Raw genomic sequence first — 15,687 nt, 5'->3', positions numbered from 1 at the left:
AATGCAATATAACAAAGTGTGGCATTACAGAGAGAGAGGCATTTCACATATTCAGGGTGAATACCATTTAACTAAAGCAAGCTCCAAACCTCTACACTACAACCACAACTGTGCCACCTACATCATCTGGAGCAGTTTAGAATCAATATTTGTTTAATAACATGACAAAAACATTAAAAATTTAATTAAAATACAACCTACTCACCAGAGATGCGTAAGAAATGCGAGAGACTCATAATTTGTACCGCTCCTCAGAGGCTGTAAGCCAGTGGTACCGCTTGTATTTACTGGTCTGGAAGTGGTGAACAAACCCTTTCTGGGGTGAGACACGCTAGCTAGCTTCGAGGTGGCCGACCTCCTCACGATGTCGAGCTTTTCTTGAAAATTCATTTTTAAGTATGTCCGAGACCAAATCAATTTCTCTTCCTCCATAGGCATAAAGAAGTCTATCTCAGATGTATTAATGTGTGCAGCGTGCTACAGATGTGTTTTGCCAGTCAAACTTGGCTGTAACAGTTTCCCTCTGACCAACCAATAAGAGGATGGAAAAATGCTGACGCTATTCTGGGCCAGCTAGCTGCCCTGTGAGGCGAATTTGAAATCTGATTGGTTAAAGAAAGAGACCCATTGCTAATAGAGACTACGGTAAAAAAAAAAAGGCCAGCAGTACAGACTTTGCAGGCCCTGGGCAGATTAGATTGATATGGCAGCACATAAAGGCTGAAATCTGATTGGACAAAAAAAATCTAACATCCACATACACGTACTGGAAGCAGTGCAGCCAAGAGAAACGCTACGAAATGAAGAGAATAAAGTGTTGGGAATAAATTAATACAATTTCATGGATCAAATATTAGAATTCAGGTTGTAAATGTAGATCAGTGCTTCTGATAGTGTTTAGGCCAGCAGAGAAGGCTTTGCTGACCCTGAAGGCCCACCACTGTCATTTGGTAAGTGACTATTTTACAGCTCCAGGTTCTCCTGAGCTCACGTTCCTCTGTGGTTGCCTGTGGGTTCTCCAGGTTTTCCACCACCTCTCAAAAACATACCAGTAGGTAGACTGGCAATGATAAATTTCCCCTAGGTGTAAATATGTGTGTACGGTGTCCGAGCATCCCATCCAGAGTGTATTTCCTCCCCAGCCTCACAGCTACTGTTCAATGGTGAATAAAGAGGTTACTAAGTGAGTGAGTAAGCATTCATCAGGCTGGCAGCATTTTACAAAACCAGGCCATTCCCTCCTGTTTCCCTATCTAACACCTTTACTTGCTAAAAGCAGGGGGAAAATGTGTGAAAATCATGGTATAGTTCCTAAAATCTGAGGCATCCCTGTTCTCACACTGGAGACTAATACTCTGCATGCACAACATGCAAAATCAGGGTAATTAGACTTAGACTTGAGAAAGAAAGTGGACTGGAATTGATGTCAGTGACCTTCCTTTCACAACTGCATTGAAATCCTCCTGTCTAGACTCCACTGTGATAATTAGATGCAGAACAGCTTTTTAACCTCTTTTTTTCCCAGTTCCCACATACTACTACTTGTGCTGCAATCACATTTTGAACAGAGGTGCACCTGCCCAACTTCATTTCATCCTGCTGACGGCTTCTCTCATCGGCTATCGCATAGAATGACCAAATGACCTCACCTCCTTTACTGCATTACCTGCTAGTGTTCTTCCCTGGGACTTATTTATCAGTGGGGTGGGGGCACAAAGACAGGCTTTATTCTGCCCCCCACCTATGTAAAAATTAATTCCTCTGGAATTCCTACCCCCACATTAATTGCGATTGTTTTTTAAAGCTTTTTTCTTGCTCTAGTAAAGTCCTGATTAATGTTTGATTACAAGGATAAATATTTTAAAAATGATCTTTGGTATCCAACTTCCATAGGGCACTAACTACTTTGCCTAGAAATAAGGGACAGTCTGGCATTTCTCCCAGCACCCTCACTGTGATTGATAGAGTAGCTGCAAAAGGGGAAACATTGGTCTGGTCATGTTCTTATAAACATCAACACACTGCTTAGGAAAAGCAGGCCTCTGCTTTCAGTGCCAGACGTGTAAATAAGCTTCCCTGTGGGAAGAGGGGAACTACTGCGCCATGCAGTGCTCTCACGTACACCAGTAATCATTACCATTGTTTATACTCCAGAGCATGCACACAAAAATGCAGGCGTTTGTCTTTATGTGGCTATTGCTGCATATCAAATGAAAATGCGTCTCAGACCTTCCGGAAAGAAAAGGACCCACAAATTCATGAGGATACAGCGTGTGATCAAGGCTGTTTATCCAGTCATAGCACTGACGCCCTCTAGAGGCTAATATCAGAACACTTTCAAATTCATTATTTTCGACCCATGTCCCCGAAGTGGTGCAACACACGGCTGTATTTGCTTTTGCACCTATCACACTTCTGCTGTTTGTTTTTTTTGTGAAATATATTCTAAAAATCAAATATTAGGCAATGTTCATCGAACCTATTATTATTACCCATAAAATTATTGTTTTTATTATTCTGATTATTATTAACAATTTTGTACAACTTACATATTTGTATTTGTATATGTACATCTATCTTTACAATCCATACATGAAATGCAAACTATTCCATCTGAATATGACCAATCGTTTTGTATTGTTTTGTTTTCATATAGGTCATGCAACATTAATGGTTGTCCCTTACACAGCATTCACGGTTGGACGTTTTCTGCTTGGCAGGTAAAGAGAAAGGGATTATGTTACTGTAGTATTTCTTCACCACAGCTTTATAAGAAGATACAATTTTTACTTGCTTATCATTCCCATTATTCCCATTATTGACCGTGGCCAACTCCAAATGTTATCTAACCATTGTACAACATGTAAGCATATAATGAATACATTGCTGTGTTTAAAAAAACTAGATTTTTCTCCTTCGGTTATGTAAGTTTCTTTTTTCTATACTGTTGAATGTCTAAGTGTTTAAGTGTCATTTATCAGAAGTTCTTATATGTTAATACTGTGGGTTTGGCTTTTACTGCTGCTAAGGGATCACTCTGATGTGTAAAACGTTAGAAAATGGGATGCATAGGAAATATATATTTTTTAAAAATTGCTAAATTTCATGTGTTAATGTTTCTTCTCTCCACGTGTCTGCCATTGTCTAAAACGCTTACTATGTAATATAACCTTGTAAATAAAATCTTAATCGTTTATAATAAAGTATGATGAAATGATTTTTTCTTTCTATTACAATTCCTGGAAAGTCAGTAGAGTATCTTCAAATCTCCCATACCATAGTAGCAAAGCAACCTTTATATTGTGAAACTGCAAAATTGTTTTTATGTTTGTTTTCCCTTCAAACCTCATAGTCAAGCATACATTTAGAAAGTAAACGTTTGGAAAGTTTAGCAAATGATCCAGATCCATATCCAGAATTGTGACAATGAATGAAATCGACGCAACACTACAAAAAAAAGGCATAATGTTAATTGCCGGCTTGTGTAATAACATCCATTTATTGTAAGAGTACTTTTAATAGACTTTGACAGATTGTCGGATCAGATGATTATAATCCTCAGGTTGCCTTTTTCCTGTCAGTGTTACAAAGGGTGGGGGTGACGTTAGGGGCTCACCCTCTAAATAAACTTTGGAGTTCAGGACTGGGGGGAAAGAGACGGTGGAGAGCTGAAGTCATCAGTTATCGCTCGGAGAGGGTGTTGTGCCGTGAGCAGAGACCGAGAGGGACAGAAAGAGTTGCTCAAGCGTGAAACTTTGGGCTGTCTAGACTACCGTCAACAATATGTGTCTATAAAAAAAGGCGCGTTTCATTTGATATATTTTTGAAGGCGATTTTGTGTGAAGGTGCTGGTTCTAATAGTGCGAGATGCGGCTGAGACCCGGACCTCCTCCTACATACCGAATCCGATAAAGTTGCGCTCACGCACCTGGACACACCATCGCTCTCTCCTCCTGGGAATACAGAAGACAAGGACAAGTGGATAAGCCACATTTCCTGCGCTTCTTTCCACATTTCCAGGCTCGGTTCGTGGTGCGACGAAGAACTAATAATCGGCGTTTGCTATGAAATCTGTGCGACGGACGGAAGGCTTCGCTGTGTGGATACCGAGCTGTCTCGCTCTGTTTTAGCGGCTTCTATGAGGATTCCGTGCAGGATGTTGGCGAATTGGCCCAGGTGTTTTTGGGCCATTGTGAATTCGCCTGAGTTGCAGAGTCGCGGCATCTGCCCGCTGTAGGAAGCGTTGCGTTGCTTTCTTTACGCTTTTCGGCGCAACGCGTCGGTCGAGGACATTAACATTGGCAAGACAAGCATCGCTTCCCCTCCCTCGTTTACTATGCAAGTGCAACTAATCTCCATTGTATTGATCTTGCACTGGATGGAGCACGCAAACGGTCAGCATCACACCTCCAGGCACCGGCAGCACGAGCGTAAGTAGCGCGCGCTCTTTGGCTCTTTGGGGCGAGGCTTCGCGCGCGCACCTGTGCGCACTTATAGTCTTGCTGGCCGCGCATCAGAGGGTTCATGCACTGTGTTTCAGGGGGATGCATTTTCTCCCTGTCGTATTCCAAATAATAAAAATTGCTTAAAATTGTTTTTAATAATAATAGACATAAAGATCCATAATTAGAGCGAACAGTAAGCGGCTTGAGTGAGACAGTCGGGTGAATGGATGAACATTTTTAACAGAGAAGACGCATGCATACAGACACAAATATTAGGAGTGCAATAAATTTGCAAAGAAAATAACATGTATTCATGTAATGGCTCACATTTGCGCACAGATCAAGATTACAAAAAAAGTACTCTTATTATTATTAATTATATATCATTTAATATTTATTTTATTAAGCAATATTTTACCTCAAACAGCCAAACAAATAGCCACAGTTAATGGCAGTTAATCTTAATGTGCATGCAGTATGGATCAGGGCGCACCGCTCGGCTCGCTCTCTAGCGGTCAGTGCAAAATGGAAATCTGTAGGCCTGTGCATGCTGTAACAAACCTCTGAGCTACAAAGTGACTGAAGTGAGAGACCAGAGTAAGAGGAACTGTGCTGACTGGAGACGAAATCGCTTTCTGTGGATGCATGATGTATAATCTTGAAACAGATTCTGGAATAAAGCAAACACTGGGATGAGTACAAGCCAATGAATAGGCAAAATAGACAAAAAATTATTTGAAACATAACAAAAATTTATTGGCAAGTACTAATTTAGTTTGTCTTTGGGATCTTTGCATTCCCCAAAAAGTGTGCAGATGTTACTAAGGGCAAACTTGATTTTTATTATCAAGTTCTAGACATATGACAGAATCTGACAACTGCAAAGGTGAAATAAACTTGAAATTCTAACTAATTAAAATGATACATTTAGTGGAAATTGCAAGTATATAAAACATATATATTTATTTATAATGACCTATGTAACAGTCCTACTGTGGTTATAGAGTTTTTACTTACTATTTACTTTGCGTCTACAATTTGTGGTTTTTATGCCCACAAGAAATATATTTAATCCAATGTCTGAAAGCTAGTTAGTTATATACACTGCACAAAAATGATCGGCACATAATTTCTTTTTCCATGGGAATTATGCTAAATTTAGATTTCAACATATTGCATTATATTTCTTTTGAACTCTGCTGCATGAAGGGCTGAAAAGGGAATGTGCATAAATAAATAATGAATCCAATGTTCTATATTGTTAAGCTAATGGAACCAAAGTGGAAGTTTAGTCCCACTAAAACAAGTCATTACAATCTTCAAACAAAAACTCTTAACAAATTCAAAGCCGACTGATAGAGTTGCAATCAGATTTGTGAGGCAAAGAGATCACAATATGAATTTACAGTGAGTGACCCAGAGGACGCTTGAACTCGCACGCTTCCTGCCTCCTGCATGAGCAGACTAGTGTCTGTGTCATAGACGTGTTGTTGTTGTTGTTGTTGTTGTTGTTGTTGTTGTTGTTGATTTGCATGGTAGTACTATGGTTTATAATTTCTTTCCAATGTTTACAGCCTGAAATAAATTTTTAGGTTTCTTTTATTAACTGTGGTACCATCTTTAGTATAACTCTTAATGACTCAGTCCCGCTTGAATACATTGGTCAGTGAGTCATGTGGATTTAAACTAGATGCATTACCATCCTCATTCATTGTACGCTTCATGTTATACCAGCACACAGTCTCCATCTACTGCCCATTAATGAGCTTATGTGAATTAAATATGGCGAATGCAGGCAATATTCATCAGTGTAACACATTTATTTTGTTTGCTTCATTTTAACTAATCAGCTTTGTCTGTGTGTGGCCAGCTCATATAATTGTCAGGAAATGAACTGTGTTCCATGATTACTCAGAGCAGAAGTCTATGGCCATGGGTCAGTGCTGTGCCTTAATTCTCGAGTCTAAAATGCTGTGATTTAATTACTTTTTAACAGTGCTGCTAATAGGTTTGTTGCAGGGGGAAGCTTGTTTTGTGGTCTCCGGGTAGGAACCATGATAAAACAATTTGCGAGAGTTTACATATTAGAGCTACTCGTGCTTCACTTGAACAAGTAGGCCTAGAACTTGTGGCAGCACGAGGGCAGGCAAAATTCCTCTGAGTTAAGAGTTCTGTGAATCAGAAGGTTTTGGCAGGAACGCATGTGGGCAAATGGACAGCAGTTGTAGAGATTGCAGAGATATGTCAAACAGAATATCCATGATCTATTGCAATCTGTCAGCCAAGGATGAACTCAGGGAATCAGGAGAGGAAAAAAAGATGCTGTAGCACAGTTCAGTGGCACGGAATGCAAGAGCAGGGAGAGAACAGGTTGAGAACACCTCTTCACTTGCATGATATGGTGGGGATAAACCTTCTGTTTATCTCTGTGTATTTTCAGGAAGATGACTGAGTGCAGTTAGGAGGAAAAGGTTATGTAATTCAATTCAATCTCACAGTAGTTACGGAGAATGAAGGAGCTCATCGGTGCAGTTTAAAAATAAAAGTGGCAGTGGTTTATCTATTTGTATCTCAAATGGAGTAATACATTTTAACCGCTCATAATTTATTTCATTTAACTTGAAAACAAACCATTAACTGAACGAAAGATTATTAGCAAATCATTTCCCTCACAATCACTGGTTGTTTTTTGGGTGCTTTTAATCACATCATCTTGTTCCCATTTCTGTGAAAAGCTCCAGAATATTATATATCTTGCTCCCCTTGAAGCCTGGGACAGAGCTCAAACACAGTTACTTGAGCCTTGCCCACAAACTCTCCTCATAGAACCTGTTGAAGGTCAATCTTTCCTACCATCTGAGCCTTTCACCTGCAAGAAACACATGGAACCGATTGACTTCAATCAGGAGTTCTTTCTCATGCAGCCAAGGAGCATCATGCATTTTTTAGACGCAGGAATTCAGTGAGGTATTTAATGTAAATCAGTCACTTTGGCACAAATCTGTAGCCTGCACTGTTAAACTGATGTAATCAGTGACCATATGCTCTATGCTCTATTCCTTAACTCACTGTTGTGCTGAATGCTTGACTGTTCGACATTAGTCTTTAAAGTGAAACAGTGAGGCCTCACATTGCACTGCTATTATCACTGGCTTTGTGAACAGAGGACTTGAAAGACAGTGTGCATTCTCTGCCAAAACTGCTTTACAGTGTCTACACAGCTTTACTGACTCTGATTCTCACTTCTTCCCAAATCTGTGCCTGCTCTGTTCCAGTTCACACCAATAGTGGAATAACACATTGAGATAACACAGTTGATGACAGAAGGATGTTTTGATGTTTGTGAACATGTTTATAAGGCACTGCTCCAGCCTGTTTTCTTGGTCTCATGAGTTAATGTCTCTATTTTTTTCTTCACAACATGGTTGTCCTGTTATTAAGGTTATAAATGCAGCTGCTACTGTGCTGACATTTGCGTGCAAACCCCAGTATGTAGTATCTCTGCTGATTAGTTTCCATGGCAGGAGAATGCACAAATCTGGGGGCTTCCTGTCATGTTTATTATTATGCTGCATTATAGTCATTGTCGCACCCTTAATTAACAGCTCTGCAGTTTCTTTCACTGAACCTGGAACTATTTAACTTTTACAAACATTCTTTGTGCTTCAAATTGTGGAGAGGTGCCAAAGTCTTGCTTGTGTTTTTATTTTTTCTAGAAAGTTGTAAAAAAAACCCAGAGATGTGTATGAGAATTATGAACACATAAGTTGTTACTCATATCCTGGAGCTGGTTTGGTTTAAATGTTGACTAAATACATTTTTAATCCAAACCAGAACAAACCCCCCAACCCCCCCACCCACACACAAAATAAATAAATAAATAAAGCTAAGAGGTCTAGCTACTTTATAAGAAGGTATAAAGGTGAGAAAAATGTGAGAATGCTTTAAAAGAATAGTAAAACAAATTCAGCTGTGCAGCACTAAAACTTTTTTTTTTGTGGCTCGAAAGATACTAGGAATGTGCAAGACCATGAAACATATGCACATCGCATATGTATCCAGGAAAGTGCAAGACTGTAAATCATCTGAACTGTGTACATAAAACAGAATTCCTTAATTTTTTAAAAAGCTGTTCAGATGCAAATAAGAAGTGCACGATTATTGATTTCTATATTAGGCTCAGGCAATAAATTGGAAAAAAATGGAAGAACTGTGCATGTCCTTGCAGTAAAATATTTGCTAAAGCTTACTTAAAGCTTTTTCTTTTGCCTTGTGAATTTAGGGGGTCCAGGATGCATGGGCGGATGTCTGACCTGCTCAGCTTCAAATGGGTGCCTGACATGCATGCCCAGACTCTTCATTCACCTGGAGAGGGATGGCATGAGGCAGATCGGCGTGTGTCTGGCTTCCTGTCCTAAGGGTTTCTTTGGCACTCGCTCGCCTGAAAAAAATGACTGCTCCAGTAAGAACACTCACTAAACCCCGTCTATAAACTGTTTTTAAGATGGACCTCTAGTAGTTTAATAAGCACTATGATGAGTAACAGGCCTGTGATGTGTCTTTCAGAATGTGGCTCTGAGTGCGACACCTGCTTTGACAAGAATTTCTGCACACGCTGCAGAGCAGGATCATATCTTCACAAGGGCAAATGCCAAGAGAGCTGCCCAGATGACCTAGTGCCAAGTGACATCAAGAGGGAATGTGTTGCACGTGAGTACCTTACTCTTGTTATAAAGATTTTTCACAGTTAAGTGGTCTATGAGGACATTAAAGCTACATATTATAACAGATGCATTAGTCAAGTCAAGTCAAGTTTATTTCTATAGCGCTTTTCACAACAGACATTGTCTCAAAGCAGCTTTACAGAAATCATTAGCAGTTCTAAAACTAGATATCTACCTTGCGCGTACCTCTTGAAAATCATATACAATGCAATTTAGGTGCCTTTCATGGTTGGTTAACAATAGGAATCCGTTACAAATTATTCAATTACTTCTAAGAAATTAAAATCGTATTTCTTTAATTGTGACATATCTGTGCTACTTACATACAGATTACTCTCTAATAGCCATGCAAATCTGTTCTATCTAGAAAGAAAAAGGTTGTCAGACATGTTAAAGCATTTTATTAAGCAAGAAAGAACCAACTACAGACAATGTAGTTTCAAAATACTTGACTAAGCACTAAACAAAAGAAGCATTCCACAAGAACGCAAGGTTTGAATTATGAATTCAGTGTATGCTACTTAAAAACTATTATATAATCTGATGAGCAATTTAATTAATCCTAATAAAATATTAATGAGAGAGTGAGTTTCAAAATTAGAAGATAAGAAAATACACACAAACAGAAATAGTGTTGGTTTAGACAAAGTTCACACATTACACTATAAGCTGTTTTTCCTGCAAATAAATTAAAATAAAATTGAAATAAATTGGTGTAATGCACTCAAAAACAATTTTTACCCTCAAAAATGTTTAAATGTTGGCATCGCCTGTACAAGCTCTCGCAGTCTTGCACATGGGCTGACAATTTTTTATGCATTCTGAGTAAGTGATATTAAAGCATAGATCTTATAAACATATGAGTGAACCTGTAAGGCATAACCACACCTCTGACCCTCTAACCCTCAACTGTTAAAAATGTGTAGAAATGGATCCATGCTGATTGTTCTAATTTGCATGTGTGATATGTTGATTACAGGAATTAGCCTGAATTCGTTGTTGTTCATCTCTTGTTTGCTTGTGTGTCTTTTTTTTATATGTTGATGGGGACCAACATTTTTACCATTTGGGTACCAAATTACCAATTTTCAATACAATTCAATTCATTTTTATTTGTATAGCGCTTTTAACAATGAACATTGTCTCAAAGCAGCTTTACACAGATAATGTGGTGATTAAACGTAAATATGTTCTTTGCAAGTAAGTTTGTCCCTGATGAGCAACTGTGGCAAGGAAAAACTCCCTGAGATGGCATAAGGAAGAAACCTTGAGAGGAACCAGACTCAAGAGGGAACCCATCCTCATCTGGGTTGCACCAAATGTCCATTTGTCCATTTGAAGCAGATATACAATGTAATATTTGGCTGGTCCACATCAGCAAACTGTTACCAAAATGTAGATTTAAAAAAGAGATAGCATACTTTGCATGAAGTCAGGTGTTTGGGTTAGATTTAGGTGTAGAAAACCCTCACATGGAAAATCCTTCACATGTGCATGTATGTGTGTGTTGGTCTTGCAGCATGCCCAGTGAACTGTGAGTCTTGCCTGAACAGTGACACCTGTACAAGGTGTATGTCAGGTCATTATCTACTGCATGGTCAGTGTCACAGTATCTGCCCTGAAGAGTTTGAGCCCAACGAACAGGCAATGGAGTGTATTCCTAAAGGTGAGTGCTACCTGACACATCCAGTATGACCCTGAACAAATCGTGCAAGTACGTGTTTCACAGTAAGAAATGGGGAAGATTGCTGCTGATTTGTCCTCACTGCCTTGTCTCCTGTTTCAGTGCACTGTGAGGTGGGAGAGTGGAGCGAATGGGGTCCGTGCTTGCGGATAGGGAAAAGCTGCTTTGGAGAAGAAAGCCGCACACGGAAAATTTTGCAGACCCCCAGTCCACAGGGCAACCCCTGCCTTTCCACCTTAGAGAAAAGAGAGTGCTTTGTTAAGAAAAGGAGATGTGGTAAGTTTCAGCTGATGTGTAGATGTGACACAGTGAAATTTAAAACCATAAATTTTATCGATGTAGTTTTAAAAGTATATTTATGGCACACAAACAAACAATATTTATTATGAATAGTAGTCATTTTTAAATAATAAACAGATTGTTTATTCTGTTTGAACATAATTTTTCCCCCTAATTAGATGTTTTAAATTTTTTTTTAGGCGACATAGACATCTATACATAGACATCGACACATAGACATTTGTTTTTTTACATTTTTAAGTTTTCAATTGATTTATGTAAAGACCATTTTCAGACCCACATTGGTGCCTATTGAATGACAAAATTATCCCGATGGTCTAAACAATTGATATTATCAGTATCAGCTTGTAAACTTTAGTAAACTCATAAAAAGTAAGGAGCAAAAATTTGTTTTAACCGGAGCAAAGTAAACAAACATGGCAGAACTGGCTATGTTGTTAAAGCATATTTATATAATCACGCTGTAAGTGTTCGTTTGGTTGGACTGCCATGTTTAAGGCGTAGAATTGAGCTTTGTGATAGATAGCAGACTGAATTTGTAACCACATCCCTCATTAACTCCCTTTACATCAAGTTTCCCAGACCGTGTGTTGGTTTACAATCCTCTTTTGCCTTTTATATACTAATAAATAATGTCATATGTAAAAACAGAGCTAATGTCAAATCCTAGGTTCAGAATTTGACACAAAAAGAGTGTACAGATGAACAACAACACTTTGTAACCCCTCTGTGCATTTCTCTCACTAAAGAGAGCAACAAACACACACGTAAACACATCATGCCTGGAGGGGCTTCTGTGGCACATTAGCTCGTAGCATTGAGTCGGCATGATGTTGATCCACTGAGTCTGCCAACAAGGGTGCGTGTTACACACTACAGGGTCGGTTATTGACCTAGTCTCTGACTGTGATTACCCAGCTGTCCCTACTCCTCGAACATCAACTGAGCACTAATTATCTGCCAGGACTCTGTCCCATCCATGTTTATATTTTGCGTAGCCCAGCGGGGTCAGTGGTCCGACCCCCGCCAGCCCTGAGTAATCCCAAGCAACCCTCTGACACTGATACATCCTCCCCCTCACCCCTCATACACACACGGCTTTATTTTTCCTCCTGCCAAGTCTTTCCTCCTGCTTTCCACTAACTTGTCATTTGTTTTTCCCCTGCTTCCTGACCTTTATCATATGCAGCCTGTTTTAATCCTGAATCCTATGCCCTGGTCATTCCCTTTCACCTCCTCTGTTTTATTTATTTATCTACCCATAATCTTTAATATGGCATAAACTAGCACTGACTTGATTTACTATTCATTCACTGGATATAAATTTCCTGGCCTGCAAACAGCACTTCATCTGAGGATTAATGTACCCTCGAAACCACTATCCCTTTATTTGTCCCTGCTAGGACAGTCACAACAAGATTTTGAAGCCAAAGGCATTCCTCCTATGGGACAAAACAGAGCCTTTAATCCCTGCCTGGCTCCTGCCAAAAGCCCCCTGGATGACAGCATGCCTGTCCACATCCTCATTAATGTAATTCTGGCACTTTGTCCTCCACATCATATCTGGTTTGAACTATCCTCTGATACACAGTCCTGAGCACTACTCAGGACCTCACCAATCATGAACTGCACTTGAGGCCAGAATTGTATTTGTAACCTTCTGTAATTTCGGACCACTCTGCAGCTATGCCTTATGATAATTACATCTGGTTTCTTGTGTAGTTTTCAACTTTCTCTTCCTTCCTTAACCTTTTTCAATCACTCTTTCGGAAAATGTGAATAATCAGTGCCAGATGATGCCTATGTTGAAATATTGATGTTGAGCTGAGAAACATAAGCAACTCCAAGCCAAGCTTTGGCAGCCAACTTGCTTTTAAGGGTTGCAACATGTTTTTGTGGACTGTGAGGTTCAGGCACGGGCTAGTTTGTTGATAATACATGCGTGATGAATAGATCCATTTTCACATGGTCATTTTTGTACAGATCCAACTTTAAATGGACTCCCCCACCAATTCCTCATCCAGATCATCTAACAAGGCCTTCCATCTGCTCCAGCAATAGTGACCAGATGCTGAAGAATGTGTTATATTCTTGAAGAAACTGCCTGTATAACGATATCCCATTTGGAATCAAAGCAACGCTTGACAGTTTATAGAACTGGTAGACAGACTTCTAGCTTTGAAATAGACCCAATAAACATATCCATAATGATCCGAACAGCACCCTGATGGTGTTATGGCTTGGTTTGTAGGAAATGCAGAGATTATGACTAATCCACTGATCTCTAAATCGTTATGACAAAGAAAACAATGTGTACAGAGGGGACTTCCTGTGTATAAAGAGCCGGGAGAGAGGGAGGGGGTGTCAGTGTGAGTAAGTGATGGGCATGGAATTACTGTGTGTGTGTGTGTGTGTGTGTGTGTGTGTGTGTGTGTGTGTGTGTGTGTGTGTGTGTGTGTGAGAGACCACTGATCAGTCGCAACTGAAACGAGACAACTCTCTCATAACAATCCCAACTGACTCAAGTCTGTGGGAGGCATGGTGGGGTCTGCCTACTCAACAAGAGCGTGAGAGATAGAGAAGCAGTTGTGGCTCCTCACGGCTGACACGCTTACCCTTCATTATTTGTGCACATTTTTTAAACAGCCATAGCTGGTATGGCTCCATATCGGTCTGGCCGGACCCCAGGAATGTTCAGGTCAGTGTGGGCTGCAGTGGGCAGTCTGCCCTGATCCCCCCAGCAGCAAAAAGAGCAGTGCTGATTAATCGAGTCCGAGTGGAGGGATGCAAACGGAGGGAGGCAGCTGGGTGTCCACCTAAGCACTTTTCCAATCCTCCACACAACAGAGCTCAGCCTTGCTCCACTCAGCCACTGATAAGCCTTCAGCAGGATTGAAATTGGCTCTTTAGGAGTGTTGAGCAACACCAGATAAAGTAACATCAACAGAATTTTATTTTAAGGTCCTTGATTTTCGGACAAATACGAATCACAAAACGGAAGACTTGCCAAGTGTGCTTTTTAGTAGACACAAAAAATTTTTTTTTGAGAGCTTATTAAACAACACTATCATTTTCTGGTCTGCACTAATCATCAATCTCAGAGATATTATGTGCCATATTTAATAATTAGCTAATACTGTAGGCATATAGGTGTCTACAGTACTTATATAATTTACAGCCTATTATTCAGTTGATATTCAGTAAGTGTTGTGAATTATTCATTAACTTAGTTAAAATTAATAATAGGATAAATCATGTTGTACTGAACCTTAAATGGTTAAATATATTTGATTGTTTAGTAATGAATAGGTTGCAGAATAGAGTTCCTTGTGCTTCCACAAGACATAGAAATTTTATTTGGAGCTGAAAGAGACTGCTTAAACTAATTGTATTAATGCTTGTTATTTTAGGTAAGGGAAACAAAGGCTCACGTAAAGAGGAGAAGAAGAATCGCAACAACCGAAAAGAGAAGACAAACAGTGAGGGCCGTCGAGAGCGGAAGAGAGAGCGAGAGCGGGAGAGAGAGCTGGGAACCCGGGAGGATGACAACAGGAACAAAACAGAACAGCTTCTCAAAAGGACCCAGAGCAGAGACACTATAATGGAATAGTGAGGTTCTGCACAGCGATCCTCTCAAATAACCCTCCGCTGGTTGTTCTACCCCTCTGCCCTATAACCCCCCACTTTCAGGGGTGCTGCTGCTACCTGTATAATTTAAATGTATACTGTATATGCACAAGAGGAACAAGGCACTGATAAGATTAAGTGACATGAACAGTGAAGCTAACCCTTATCCCTTCTGGCTAAATGCCCTCAAAGGGCATCTATTGCTCATGCGACAGCTTTCTCATGCAGAGGAGCCTGGCACCGAGTTGGAACGATATTGAACTCACTGTAGTGAAGTGGGATTTTTATGAAACAGCAGGCTGATGATGTGGACTCAGACACTGGCCTGGTACAGCATCACTTTGTGGTTTGAATGTAGATTTGTTTGACATTATGTAGAGTTGCTATTGTATAAACGTCTATCTTTTTTGGTATTTTTTTGGCTGAGTAACTTAAAAAGCGAGTGTGCTTGCTGGTGTCATGGACACTGCCTGTTGATAAAGCTATGACTGTATGATGGACTGGTAAAAACCCACCAGACAAGAGGACAGGCCGTGGAGGTCCTGGATAAAGAGTTAATGGTTCTCTCTGCAGTTGTTTTTTTCATCAGTCTTGTTCAGTGTACTCAAAACAAGGGACAAATTTGCCTGTCTCTAGTAGCAGAATCTAAGCTTTTAATTAAGCCATCACACCACAAACCAAAAGCACCTGTATGTTCATTAAATAATGATGTTTCTAAAGAACATTTCTAGTTTTTTGTTTTTTTTTGGCATGATTTAAGCAATATACATTTTCATAGGCAAATATCTAATTTACTAATTACTATAATTCCTATAACTGGATGCTACAAACCCCAAATACTCCATAATGATTTCCTAGGCAGTATTTAGAACGGAACATACAGTATCCCCACCAGTACATGTTTTGG

At 39.8% G+C, this 15,687-nt stretch overlaps 1 protein-coding gene across 1 annotated transcript; it reads left to right on the top strand.

The window, feature by feature from the left end:
* The first annotated feature begins 3,654 nt into the window (after positions 1–3,654).
* On the top strand, positions 3,655–15,496 carry rspo3 (R-spondin 3). The gene is made up of 6 exons (XM_046846209.1): positions 3,655–4,430; positions 8,728–8,907; positions 9,012–9,155; positions 10,689–10,835; positions 10,956–11,129; positions 14,564–15,496. Exons 1-6 carry the CDS (start codon positions 4,337–4,339, stop codon positions 14,761–14,763), a joined length of 939 nt encoding a protein of 312 aa, XP_046702165.1. The 5' UTR covers positions 3,655–4,336; the 3' UTR covers positions 14,764–15,496.
* Positions 15,497–15,687: the final 191 nt, after the last annotated feature.

Source organism: Silurus meridionalis, chromosome 4 (genome assembly GCF_014805685.1).
Source record: "Silurus meridionalis isolate SWU-2019-XX chromosome 4, ASM1480568v1, whole genome shotgun sequence".
NCBI classification, from domain to species: domain Eukaryota; kingdom Metazoa; phylum Chordata; class Actinopteri; order Siluriformes; family Siluridae; genus Silurus; species Silurus meridionalis.
This window is presented reverse-complemented; position numbering and strand designations above follow the sequence as displayed.